Raw genomic sequence first — 12,007 nt, 5'->3', positions numbered from 1 at the left:
ATCATTCGACCTTGCACCATTGAGAGCTCCCCCAACTGTGATCTCTGAAAGACTGACCACAATAGTTCTGCTTGTAGGGATGCAGAGTAATATTGTTATTTGACTTTTCGCTATTGAGTGCTCCTCGTTTGCCATCCCGGAAGTGCTGACCACGATAAATCTACTTGTAAAAATGCATAGTAGTAACTGGATTGAGACCTTGTCCACGGAGAGACCAAGATGACAGGACTCTCAATGGTCGAAGTTGTTGAAACCAACATCACTGTGCATTTCTACAACTGGTAAATTCAATGGATGGCAGCGAGAGATGCTTGATTAACGTCTTAAAGAATGACTAGTAATAGAATCAAAGAGAATCAGTTTCCACCCCTTTCTGCGTCCAACTGCGTGCGAGCCTAATTCACGAGGTGTTGGAGATTTCTTGCCCGCATAGCATGCCGATCTATATTTGGTGCACCTCCGGCTCTTGCTAGTAGGTTGACCACACTCACAAGTGCTGCGCAGAAGCGATCGACAACCCTCCTTTCAATGACACCATCCACCCACGAGATCATCACGGCTAACCTTGCTTCCCTTCTTCCACTGACATCTGATGGTTGCCTGAGATTGAGACTGACGACGTCCATGTTGATGGCAGTACCCCAAGGCATGCTGGCATGGCAGAACCAGACTTTTTGAAGGCCACGAATATGCCTACCCTGAAAGCGGCCAAGGTTAGAGATCGTCAACGAATTGCAAAATGGATTTTCTGATGTTCCTCTCTTGGTAAGGCTAGCTTTCCACGAATCAGGTATTATTCGGTCAGGCATCAAACGAAACTCCCCCACTCTGCTTCTGGCGTCACTCTTTGCCTCTCGTGAATGTATGTAGTTATTCGTCTTTTTGGTGAAGCTGGCGATAGTCTCTGATTTCAACTTGGCTATCGGTATAGACCTTTCGACCATGCCGGTATAGTTGCCGCCGATACGTGGGGCGTTTCGAGCTTCTGGACGTAGCGACATGGGCGTTTCCGTGCCGATAGTGTCAAAAGTGTCATCTCCAGTGGCAACAGCTGCTGCCAGTGCAATTACCGCAGCAGTGTGCAATACTGAGTGTACACTGCCAATTTGATGACCCAGAGCTTCTAGTCTCTCGACGATTCTGTTCTCATCCTGACCAAAATTGACAGAAATATGGCCGACATCTGCCCTTCTCGGTCCATCCTTGAGCAGATCTGATGGCGGCCATACCTTAGTTGCGCCGAGTCCTTGCGTTACCTTCAAAGACATTTTGTGGTTGAGAAGCCAACGAGCGCCTTTTCGAATAGTACCCATGACAGAGGGTTGCATTCTCATCGTTTTCTGGGTTTTGGGCGGTAAAGGCTGCTGTCGTGGTCGCGCTGATGTGGCAGAAGTCGTAGACGGTGGATGCATGACTTGTTCTAATAGGGCAAGAGCACCCATGCCATCGGTAACGATGTGATGGATGGTCAATGCGACGCAATAGGAGTTTGGAGGTTCGTTGTCTAGTCCGTAGACTCCAATGCGCCACAAAGGCCCAGTAGCCAGATTGAAACCTTGAGCCTCGGCCTCCTCTGCCCCGACGACATGTGCGATGGATTGGACTTTGATGACCGTGGATTCGACAATGGGGTGGAACATGGAACCGTTCGACTCAAAGGGCGGATTGTCGTGATTTGGTCTCCACTTGGGACGTCGAATATCAGTATCGTCAATGCCCGCGACCAATATCGGATGAACCCTCATCAGTTCGTCGATATTGACGCTGATTTCAGCCAGTTTTTGCATTAGATCCACAGGAGGGATGAGGATGACGCCGATGATCGTGATATAGGGTACCGTTCCAGCACGTGCTTGAGCAAGCTGGAAGCGCTCCAACAGGTCCAACGGCCGACCTTCTGCTGCCATTGATGGTTGATGATAACGATGATGGAGTGGTTGACAAGATCGGTCGCGTTGGCGTTTGTCGACGGTGGAGAGTTTTAAACGCGCAGGTAGGAAGGCGCTTTCCAAGCCGCAACTCCAATGCAGCTTCTTTGTTGGATTCTAGTTGAAGATATGCACAATCTTCTTGAAAAATAAACAACATCCACAGAGAGCTATCAACTCGGGTTATCTCCTTGGACATATTTGATTTTAGAAAAAGTTTGTGTATTCCCATAGCCCATCGTCCCTGTGTATCGCCTTCGAGAGATCAATGGATTTGCGAATCACGATAGGCGTCAGCGTGGTATACAAAGGAGTGACCATCGCTAATCCTCGCTCTTTCCGGAGCCATTGACCTCGTAATCGTTAGCTGAAGATATGCACAGTCTTCTTAGCTAATATGCAAATATCCACAGAGAACTGTTTGTTCGCGATATCTCTCTAGACACAGTTGATTCCAGGAAGATATTGTGCATCTTCATAGCGTACCGTCTATGCATGTCATCCCAGGGATACCAATCACAAGGTGCCACAGATAGCAACACCAATTAGCAAAGGTATATAGAAGAGTAGCCATTGCCTATCTTTACCTTGCTGACATTTCTGAAAGTTGGTCTGGAGCAGTTAGCCTCGTATTTGATAGCGGAAGACATACACAATTCGTTCTAGAGGGAAGAATTATATCCAGAGAGTGCCGTTGATTTTGAGCATTTCCTTGGGGGCGCTTCGATCTAGAAAAGGTATCGTGCATTTCTATAGTTTATGATTAATCCTTACCACTACTAGGAGATCGATCATGCTGATCGTGATGGGCTCTAGCGTACGGACAAGGAAATATTGCTTATCTTTGTCTCCTTCGACTTCTCGGCATCTGGCATTCGTTGATGGAAATTTTGTGCTTCCTCTGGGATTGATGTTCGTCTGCGGTTCGACGTTCTCGAGCGGATACGTTAATTACTCTTGACAATCCTTGCCACTACATCATCAAGGTTCTCCTGCTGCAGTCCAAGAAGATCATTGGCGTATCCATCGCGAGCCTCCCAATCGGCTTCCAGTGTGCCTAGAACCCAGACTAGATCTTCGACGGCCGACTTGTCCCCACTGTCTGCCTTTGCCTTGCGTTCCTTCACATATTCTGACGAGTCGTACTTTTTGACGTTCCAGGACTGTCCCGTCTGTTTCTCGAATGCTTTCAGGAGCTGGTGTTGGTTGATACGGAAGCTCTGGATGTAAACAAATCGATTCTTTGTCTCTTCTGGCTTCTGCAGTATGGCAGCAGTAGCTTTGCCGATTTGTGCGAATGTGCTGGTACTCCAATAGACCTCGCCATCATCGAGGATCTCAAAACTTTTGGCCTGAAGATTGATATGGAAGAAGCCAAGGTCCCAGTCGAAGAAATGACCGCACACGAGACTAGTCCAGCTGAAACCAGGGTTCTCTTTAGCTAGCTTCTCGAGATGATCGCGCACTTGTGACTTGGCGATGTAGATGGGTGCAAGTTCCATAGCTCTCTCGCTCTGCGAGTCACAGCTTCCAAAGTCGGAAGGAATGAATCGCTTTACACCAGCCTTGATTGCTGCATCTGCAAGACGCTTCTGCAAGTCGACTTGTGCACCATACACGGTACTGACTATGGCATCCTGACCCTTGAGAGCGGGGACCAGTTCGTCGATTGGAAAATCGTCCGACAATAGCTTGACTTCAACATCATCCGGATAATTGGACTTCGACTTTGAGGACTTTCGCTTGAAGACCGTGATTTTGAAGGTTCCTGCCCCAACCAGACCATTGAGGACTCCTGGCCCAAGGTTGCCATCCGCACCAACTAGAACAACATTCTTGATTGACATGATAGTGTTTGATACTTAATTGAAATGGATGATGCCCTGCTCCTCAAAGCGTAGATGGCCGTCCTGATGACGTGCCTGATATCCCGAAGTTCTGCCTGATATGGATAGCTTCTGTAAAAGGAAAGTCAAAACCGACGTCTTCTCAAGCAATCAACAGCACATTAGCTTAGGGTTGCTTCGGACGATGAAATCGATTCATGACTCTTGTCGATATGGATCCAAGAGTGAGGGCTAAGTATCTTACCGACAGCCAAGAACGCATCTCTCGGATAGCCGGATACTTTGTAGCCGAAGTAAGGCATAATCATAACGTTTCAGATGCAGTCCAAGCACCACCATCAGCTTCTGTCAAATCTATAGCTTCCGTCCATGACAGGCATCAGGGTATTCTATCTCATGGTTCAGGCATCCCATACGTTGAGTAGCTTAGGCGAGCTAGCTGTTAACGTTGCAAAAAAACAATCAATCAATAAATAAATAGATAAATAGAAAGTTCGTAGCATTCGTTATTCGTTCGTGAATCTCGTGAAAGGTTTTCCTCCTGGTACGCCTGAACGCGATGCATGCCCGACATTTCTGTCATGCCTGGCTGCCCATTGATTTCTCCAAATTGGCAACGTCCTAATCCAAGCATCTTGTCGGCCTTGGGCATTGCGATATTGGTTCGTTGTGGCCAGCTCAGAAGGCCCGGTGTACGGAATGCGTGGCCGTAGCATTCCGACGACCAATGGAGGCAACGTTGCGAAGATCGCCTTTCGGACCGGATCTGTCTCCGCCATAAAGTCAGGCCACTTCTGTATAGCTGTCGTTCCTGAGGTGTGTTCGAAGTGATGCGCCAAAACGCGTAACTCGAATCATCTTGAAGATGAGATTCGGCAAAGAGCCATAGAAGAACCCATCAAGGGCCTGTCTCCTGTATAGCCTATTGTACGACGCAGCAAGCCAGACTGCTGCCCACCTCTGCTCGATCGGCCCTTCTCTGTCCTGTCGTCTTCTTCCACCATAAGACAGAGAAGCACGCAACATGGACCTCATCACTCAGCAGCAGCAGTCTCAGCTCATCCCAATTCTGCGCCGTGACACGCACGTCCTGCCGTTTCTCGTCTGTATGGCGTTTATAGTGGGCCGACAATTTGAAGTAGAAGTCTCGCTTTGCTTCCAGGCGACGATGAGCGAGGCCGTTCTGTGCCGAGATGGACTTGGCGATGTCATCTTGGAGCTCTTGAAAGCTGTAAAGGCCTCCTAAGGCTGGCAGATCAAATGTATTGTGAAATGCTGGAACTGGAGGGACGATATCGTAGCCATCCAGATCAACTTGCTTGATTGAAAGAGGTACGGCTGAGCTGGTATCCAGACGAGCCACAGGTTCCATCCGGATTGGGTCATATGCGGGGTGAGGACTGCCTGGCGGCGAGGGTGAAGAAGATATCCTTCGGTTCTTGATGGTGGGTCTCTTTACGATCGACATATTTGAGAGATTCCGAGTCAAGCAAAAGGGAGAGTGTCACACGAGGGTGTTTGCGAAGGGGGGCTTGGGCTTCTTATGACATGAGGGGTCCGAGGAGCAAGGGGATGGATGCCTACAACAGAATACGCCCAGCTCATCTTACCTTGGCGGCGGATTATTACATATACCTCAGCACCCGTCGTACAAAAAGAAAGCCCGACCGCTCGGAAATTGGCAGGGTTCTCGGTGTTTACAGCTGGGGCGTCGATTTCTTGGTGTGGCTGTACCGCAAGGCGAAGTCGCAAAAAAGCCGACCGAACCGACTCCACAGAAAAAGAATCGCGAGATCAACTCGGCCTTATGTTGGATGTTGGGCTCTGGTTTTGATCTTCTTGAAAGCTCATTCGTCGAATTGTTGTCAATTCTATTTTGAAACATGAAGATCTGCTTATCCCCCTCTCCGTTCCATCTGATACATAACGTCAAGGAACCCCTATGACATCTTAGGGGTTGGTTGTGCACCCCTCGTAACGGGGAGCTCGCGTGAGCTCTTGGCTCGACAATCTCGGACAATCGTATTCGATATCTTCAGAGACATGGGACCAATATATAAGGCGCGTATATCGCAACGTGGAGCTTCATCAGATACGCATGTGTATCCGCTGAGATCCGGCAAGCGACTCGATGTTCGCCCGTTTCTAGCATTTTCGCGAAGTGTCAGAGTCAGTCGTGCAAAATCGTGCTACCCAAGGCCAACACTGTCAATCAAACGTCAGGTGCCCACTTGCGCCGAGCTTATTCGCAATATGGTTGTTCGGAGCAAGATGGTGATAAGAAAATCAAGCAAAATGTACGGTCTATCAGTATTTGATCTATTTTTACAAACCACATGCTCGTATCCATCTATGCCCACATAGCCTTGAACTTCAGGTTGAACTCCGAATGCAATCTTTGGAAAGCCTTAAGCACCTTAAGCAGTCCCTTCTCACCGCCCTGGCCTTCCCATGCAGCGCTGTCAATGTTGAGCTCATCCAATTTGGCAGCAGCCTCGTTGTAATCCTTTTCAATGACTTCTTCCTCGTCAGCCATATCCTCCCAACTCTCGGCCTTCTTTGCTTTCTTCTTGGTGATCGTAGCCATTGCGGCTTTGGGTGCTTCGCTAGGAGCAGGAATGGCTTCTCCATCTTCCTTGACAGCCACAGTCTCGTCTTCGGCCTCTTCCAGGGTGTCAAGCTCTCCCATGGTGTCGAGGAAATCCATGTCACTTCCTACCTTGAGCTTCATGAAGTTGAGCAGACTAGTAATGATTGTAGCAAGAACCAAGGAGAAGTCGTTAAGCATGAACCAAACGTCACCTCGTCTGATGCCGTTTGCTTTCTCTAGAGTCTTGACGTCGCCGTGCTTGAAGAAGTCGACCAGAAAAGCGTTCAAAGGTTGGTCAAGGTCTTGTGAGAGCATGGCTACATGGGGAATAGCCGACTCTTCAAGGAAGACACCAGATCTGACCGAGCGACACAGCTCACTGATAGACTTAAAGTGATCCGTGTGTCCAGATAGAGCGACGAATGGCGAACGAATCTTGGTAGAAGGAAGAGAGACTTCTTCCAGACTAGGAGCTGACTCGGCTGATGAACAGCCAACCTGTCTAGCTGTGAGCGGCAGAATGTCATCTGCTTTCTGTACATGCTGATCGACAAATGTTCGAACGTAGGTGCTGAAAATATCGAGCGTTTGCTTTCCGTGCTCATTCAGGATCTGGCCTGCTTCTTCCGGTAGAGGAGGTAAGAACACTATCGATGACGATGGCTTCACCACCTTTTCACGATACTCTGCATCCGATTTCCGACAGTAGACACGGCCAAACAGATGCGACATGACAAGCATCAAGGTGTTAACCACCGACTCTGTGTCGTTGTCGATGTTTGCACAAAGTCTGTGGAAGTAGCCCTCCTTGAGTAGTGCATGGAATGCAAAACTGGAGTTTTCTGTGAAGTACAAGTGGGAGACCAGGCCAGCAAAGTTCAGAGTCGTGCCCTTTGCGTCGAGCAACTGCTGTCTACGCAGGTACTCGATGGAGAAACGGAGATGGTGGAGTGTCTGGTCCTTGAAAGAAGGACCTCCCATGTACAGGCGAGGCTGAGAGAGCAGTGAGTTGATGCATGAAGCTGCGTACTTCGAGTTGTTAGACCCGTGAAGTAGCGTGAACAGACGGAGAACCAGTGTGGTTGTGACTGGGAAATGACCGTTCAAGTCAGGCAATCTTGAAGACATCAATCTCAGTACCTTCTCATGCTGCATGTTCTGGAAAACAACGTTTCCTAGCAGATCGAAGCCACGACGACCAGCACGACCGGCACATTGACGGTACTCAAGAGCGGTCAAGAACACTGATTCGCCCGTGAAAACGACAGTCTTGCAGGGCATGTTGATACCCAAGGCAAGTGTACCGGTCGCGACAACGACTCTGAGGAAGCCCTTGCGGAACAAAATTTCAACAACCTGGCGGTATTTGCGGTTCATGCCTGAGTGATGGACGGCAATACCTCTGGTCAGAGCGACAATGAGCCACTGCGGCACATGCCGCCACTCGAGTTCCCTCATGTAGTCCTCAAGTTCAGAGATCTGGATAGCCTTGAAGTTGCAGAAGTGGTATCCATCTTGAGGAGCTGCGGGATCGAAGCCTTCGAAACCATTGGCGTCGGTATCAGCAGCATCACGCTGCATGTCTGCCTTAGTCATGCCTTCTTCGGCAGGCTTCCTACTCTTTGAGACTTTGCTAGCCTTGGCACCCTTTCGCTCTTGCTCCTTCTTCCATGCCTCCCACTGAGCAATCTTGGCTTTCCACTTCGGATCAGTTGCCTTCCACTGATCCTCAGCTTCCTTCAAGTCATCATGAATCTTAGCACAGATGTCTTCACATCTTGTGCGATCATAGTTGAAGAGAATGGCTGGCATTGCATCCTGTTCATGGAGTCTACAAAGCAGGGGAAGGAAGTTATCCTCTTCAACCTCCTGGGCCTCCTGTTGTCCAGTGCGCTTTGCAGTTGGTGCGTAAAGCTCTTCCTTCTGGGGTCGCTTGCCAGAGAGTGTGGTAAAGACAGCATTGAAAGGTGACGCAGTATCTTCCATCCATGCAGCCAAGACCTTCTTCAGATCTGCTTCCCATTTCAAAACATCCTGCTTGCGAATGACGTTGGGTAAGGCATATACAGGATCAAGCTCTGTTGACAAACTGTACTTGTCGTTGGAGTGCTCTTTCATGGCTTTCCACAAAGTGTAACAGTCACGAGGCTCGAAGGAGAGGTCGTCTGGCATACCTGCCGAACGGTTGACAAGACAAGCAACAGGATGAAGGTATTCGAAGCCGGTACTCTCGTCCAATCCAAGTGTTGGTAGACCCTTCTTCTGTCCTAGACCATCGAACAAGAATTTCTTCGGCGGATCATAGTAGAACTTTCTCAGGTCGGAGTATCTGTAAGGATGTCTAACCATTTCGAAATCAATGCCCATGGCTTTCTCGGTTGTTAACAGCCAGTCACTGAAAACATCAGGGTTGCCGACTGTGGCCGAAAGTGCAATGATGGGACAAGGGGCGAGCAACAGAAGCTGCTCCCAGACGACACCATCCTGAGCTTGGCCGATACAGTGGACTTCATCAAAGATAATGCGCTTGACCCTAGTGGCCCATGAGTTGGCGTGCGAGGGAGCCAAAAGCATGATCTGGAGCACGTGAGGCACGGTAACCAAAACCTGGCATCCCGTTGCGTTGTTGATGCGATGGTCTCTAGTGTGAATGGCCCACACGCTCTTTCCTGGATACTTGAACTTCTTCGAATATCTGCCCTGGATTTCAGCGGCGATCTGGTTGACCAAGGCCTTGGTCGGTGCAACGTAGACGAGAACACCCTCGTCGTCGGCCTCGATGACCTTTCTCATTGCATAGAACGAGATGAAAGTTTTACCAGCAGAAGTGGGAGCGACCACGAAGAGACTCTTGTTGTCGTCGATACCATCAAGGACCTTTCTTTGCCAGCCATCCGGCTCGAAGTCTACTCTTGAGTCGGGAGCAGCGTCCATACTACGGTCAAGGAAAGGCCCACAGTGAAGAAGCTGGAACGCCTTGCTGGGCAGCTTGTTCTTCACAAGTTCTGCACTTTGCAAAGGAAGTGCAAAGCGGAACGGCAGAGCTTTGTCCTGCGTTGGCTTCGGGATATCGACGGGTGGGAGGCCAAAAGTGTCTACAGTAAGTTTGATCTTCTCGCAAATCGTCTTGGTCAGGTTGTCGCACTGAACGAGGTTTCTGGCAGTGTGCCAGATTAAAGCAACAATGCCGTTGGGATCTTGATCGTTGGTCTTCCCCGATTGGATGGCAATCTCCACCAAGGTGCTTAGAGAGAACAGTTGCACCTCGGCACCAAGAATTTCTCTCTTGTCTTTGGGCAAGCTTGTAAAATAATCCTTGGTCTTGATGTAACGAGATGGCAGGTCTTTCTCGGCAGATAAACTCTTCAGAATGATGTGCCATGCTTGCATGACTTTAGTGTCTGAAGCTTCTGCCTTCTTGGCTTGGAAAGCTGCAGCCGCTTCCTGAGCAGCCTGCTTGCCACTGACCTTGACGTTCTTCTTGCCGCCCTTAGGGTTGCCACTTTTCTTTGAAGTGTCAGCATTCTTGGTAGACTCAGCATTTGGTTTCTTGTTCTCAGATTTCTGTGACACCTTCGAAGCGGCTGCTGACTTTACGAGAAGTGTCTCGGGCTCTAGTGCTCTTCCCACAGAATTGGTCAAACTTGCAGCATATTTTTGCATCTCATCCATGTACTTCTGGTTTCTGCGGCGGGCACGTAGCTCGTCTCGTGGAGAAAGCACTGGTGTGTTTTTCGATTGAATTGGTCGCTTGGCGTTGTGCCAGTGTGATACTTCCTGGAAGATGCGAGCTGAAGGTCTGCTGATCTCTTCAGATGCACGATCGTCGATGCCGAGACGAATAGAGGCCAAATGCTTGTCGAATACAGGGTTGGAGAAGGGGAGGACACTTGCGTTTCCTGTAGAGGTCGCGAAAGGAGCATCAAGAGATGAGGTTTCCACCTTTCTGGCCTCGCGTTCGGCACTCGTTGTGTCATTGCAGATGGTCTTCAAGCATTCACTGAGTTTCCGAAGTTTGTTCTGCACGATTTCTGGCATCGACGAAAGGTCGAGACCCTTACAAATGATGTTGAACAGACGACCATCAAAGAGGTCGGCTACATCACACTCGTTATTGTCAACTTCCTGATGGAATTGGGCCCAACTCAAACTTCTCAGTATCTCAGCAGCTTGGCTGCAGAAGCTGGAGAGGTGCTCCTTGTAGTCGCTCACTGCTGGAGCATGTTGCAGACTACGAGCTGAGAGTGGCAAGGCATGAAGAAGCGCAGTATGTGTAAGGACGTCATGTGTGAATTGTTGGACGTGCGGTGAGCTAGATGAAGTCTTGATCAGACGAGACAGAGTTAAGATCGTTAAACGTTCTCTCTCCGTAAGGTCGGATGTGCTTGTCTCGATGTCCTTGAGTTCTGGGTTGGAGATGGGCTCTGAGACGCCATTGAGCTGCTTGGGGCTTGCATCTAGAGCTGGATCCAGTCTGTGCGAGAGTTTCTTGGTTTCTAACACCATGGCCATGATCTTTGTGTCGACGAATTCTGAGCCATTGATCAGAGCTACGTTGTAGCCGGACAAGATGAAATGTACAATAGTTGATCTCAGCTGTATTCTTGGATCAGGAACATCTCTATCTTGTGTGGTGTAGCTGCGAGCTCCATCGTGACACATCAAGAAATAGACTGCAGAGTTACGCAGATAGTCATCAAATGCTTGGTTGTACAGGTCAGAGAAGCAGTGGGTTTGTACATGTTCTGATTTCAGATTCGACTGAAGGTGGCGTATTATGGCGGCTCGTGTAAGGAGGTATTTGGATCGATTGATGGACTTTACGTTCTGGGGTATGCAAAGCTGGCGATGCGCCTCGAAGAACGCGATGTGGAATCTGCAGTTACGGCGTTGGAGTTGTGCAAGGTAATCTTCTACAAGATAGACAGCATGCAGCATCTGAAAACCATCTTCGAAATCAAGTAATGAATTCTCAAAGCATTGCAGAAGAAGAGAATCGCCCTCGATTGCGAACAGTTCCTGACCGGCAAAATCACCCACGAGATCTACTCGCCGTGAAGACAGACGGTGGTAGCTCTGCAAGATCTTTTGGTCTTCTTCAGATCTTGAAATGTCTTCGACGTTGACATACTCGATGTCTTGTTGAACGCCATCGGTTGCCATGTTGTCAGAGCTGTGTCGCGTCGGTCAAAGGCGTGCGCGTAGGTCTAGAAGGTTAGGAATGGTGGTTGGAGAAGTGATTATAGGTGAAAGCGTTGAGCGTGAAAGGGAGATTGGCCACTTTTGTAAATTCTGGTGAACTAATGACGCCGCAGAGCCTGCATGCAGTGTTACACGAGTGGAAGCTGCAGCACGCTGAGCAGGTACCAGTCTTGTTTGCCACGGCCCACGGTAGCTGCGCCTTCCTCCGCAAAAACAGTCTAAGCTTTTGTTTTAAGCCTCATCCACACTTTGACCCGATCAGTTAAACAGATCTTCTCACACACAAACAGTCATTCATAAAAGCGGCTGGCATCATCATTGACAGAATATTCATTGGGGACTTCTAGGAAGACTTGTTCTAGCTGATCTGACTGATCTGAAGCTGTATTCATAATTATGCATAAAGTCTAGCCTTAATATGCAAACTTGTGCTTTTCCGC

The 12,007-nt window shown here is 49.0% G+C and overlaps 4 protein-coding genes across 4 annotated transcripts; all 4 read right to left on the bottom strand.

Moving 5' to 3' along the window:
* Positions 1–395: 395 nt before the first annotated feature.
* On the bottom strand, positions 396–1,907 carry M437DRAFT_86470 (uncharacterized protein; the record flags this gene model as incomplete). Its single annotated transcript, XM_041028466.1, has 1 exon — positions 396–1,907. The coding sequence occupies one exon, from the start codon at positions 1,905–1,907 to the stop codon at positions 396–398; it is 1,512 nt and encodes a 503-aa protein (XP_040877783.1).
* Positions 1,908–2,875: 968 nt separating this feature from the next.
* Positions 2,876–3,775, bottom strand: M437DRAFT_77119 (NAD(P)-binding protein; the record flags this gene model as incomplete). The annotated part of the gene is made up of 1 exon (XM_041026744.1): positions 2,876–3,775. One exon carries the CDS (start codon positions 3,773–3,775, stop codon positions 2,876–2,878), a length of 900 nt encoding a protein of 299 aa, XP_040877782.1.
* Positions 3,776–4,558: 783 nt separating this feature from the next.
* On the bottom strand, positions 4,559–5,243 carry M437DRAFT_67924 (uncharacterized protein; the record flags this gene model as incomplete). Its single annotated transcript, XM_041025017.1, has 2 exons — positions 4,559–4,681; positions 4,734–5,243. 2 exons carry the CDS (start codon positions 5,241–5,243, stop codon positions 4,559–4,561), a joined length of 633 nt encoding a protein of 210 aa, XP_040877781.1.
* Positions 5,244–6,125: 882 nt separating this feature from the next.
* M437DRAFT_86467 (P-loop containing nucleoside triphosphate hydrolase protein) lies at positions 6,126–11,528 on the bottom strand (the record flags this gene model as incomplete). The annotated part of the gene is made up of 1 exon (XM_041028465.1): positions 6,126–11,528. The coding sequence occupies one exon, from the start codon at positions 11,526–11,528 to the stop codon at positions 6,126–6,128; it is 5,403 nt and encodes a 1,800-aa protein (XP_040877780.1).
* Between the last annotated feature and the right edge of the window lie 479 nt (positions 11,529–12,007).

Source organism: Aureobasidium melanogenum (assembly GCF_000721775.1).
Source record: "Aureobasidium melanogenum CBS 110374 unplaced genomic scaffold scaffold_18, whole genome shotgun sequence".
In the NCBI taxonomy this organism is placed as follows: domain Eukaryota; kingdom Fungi; phylum Ascomycota; class Dothideomycetes; order Dothideales; family Saccotheciaceae; genus Aureobasidium; species Aureobasidium melanogenum.
Note: the sequence above shows the minus strand (reverse complement) of the source record. Positions and strands in the feature narration are given on the sequence as shown.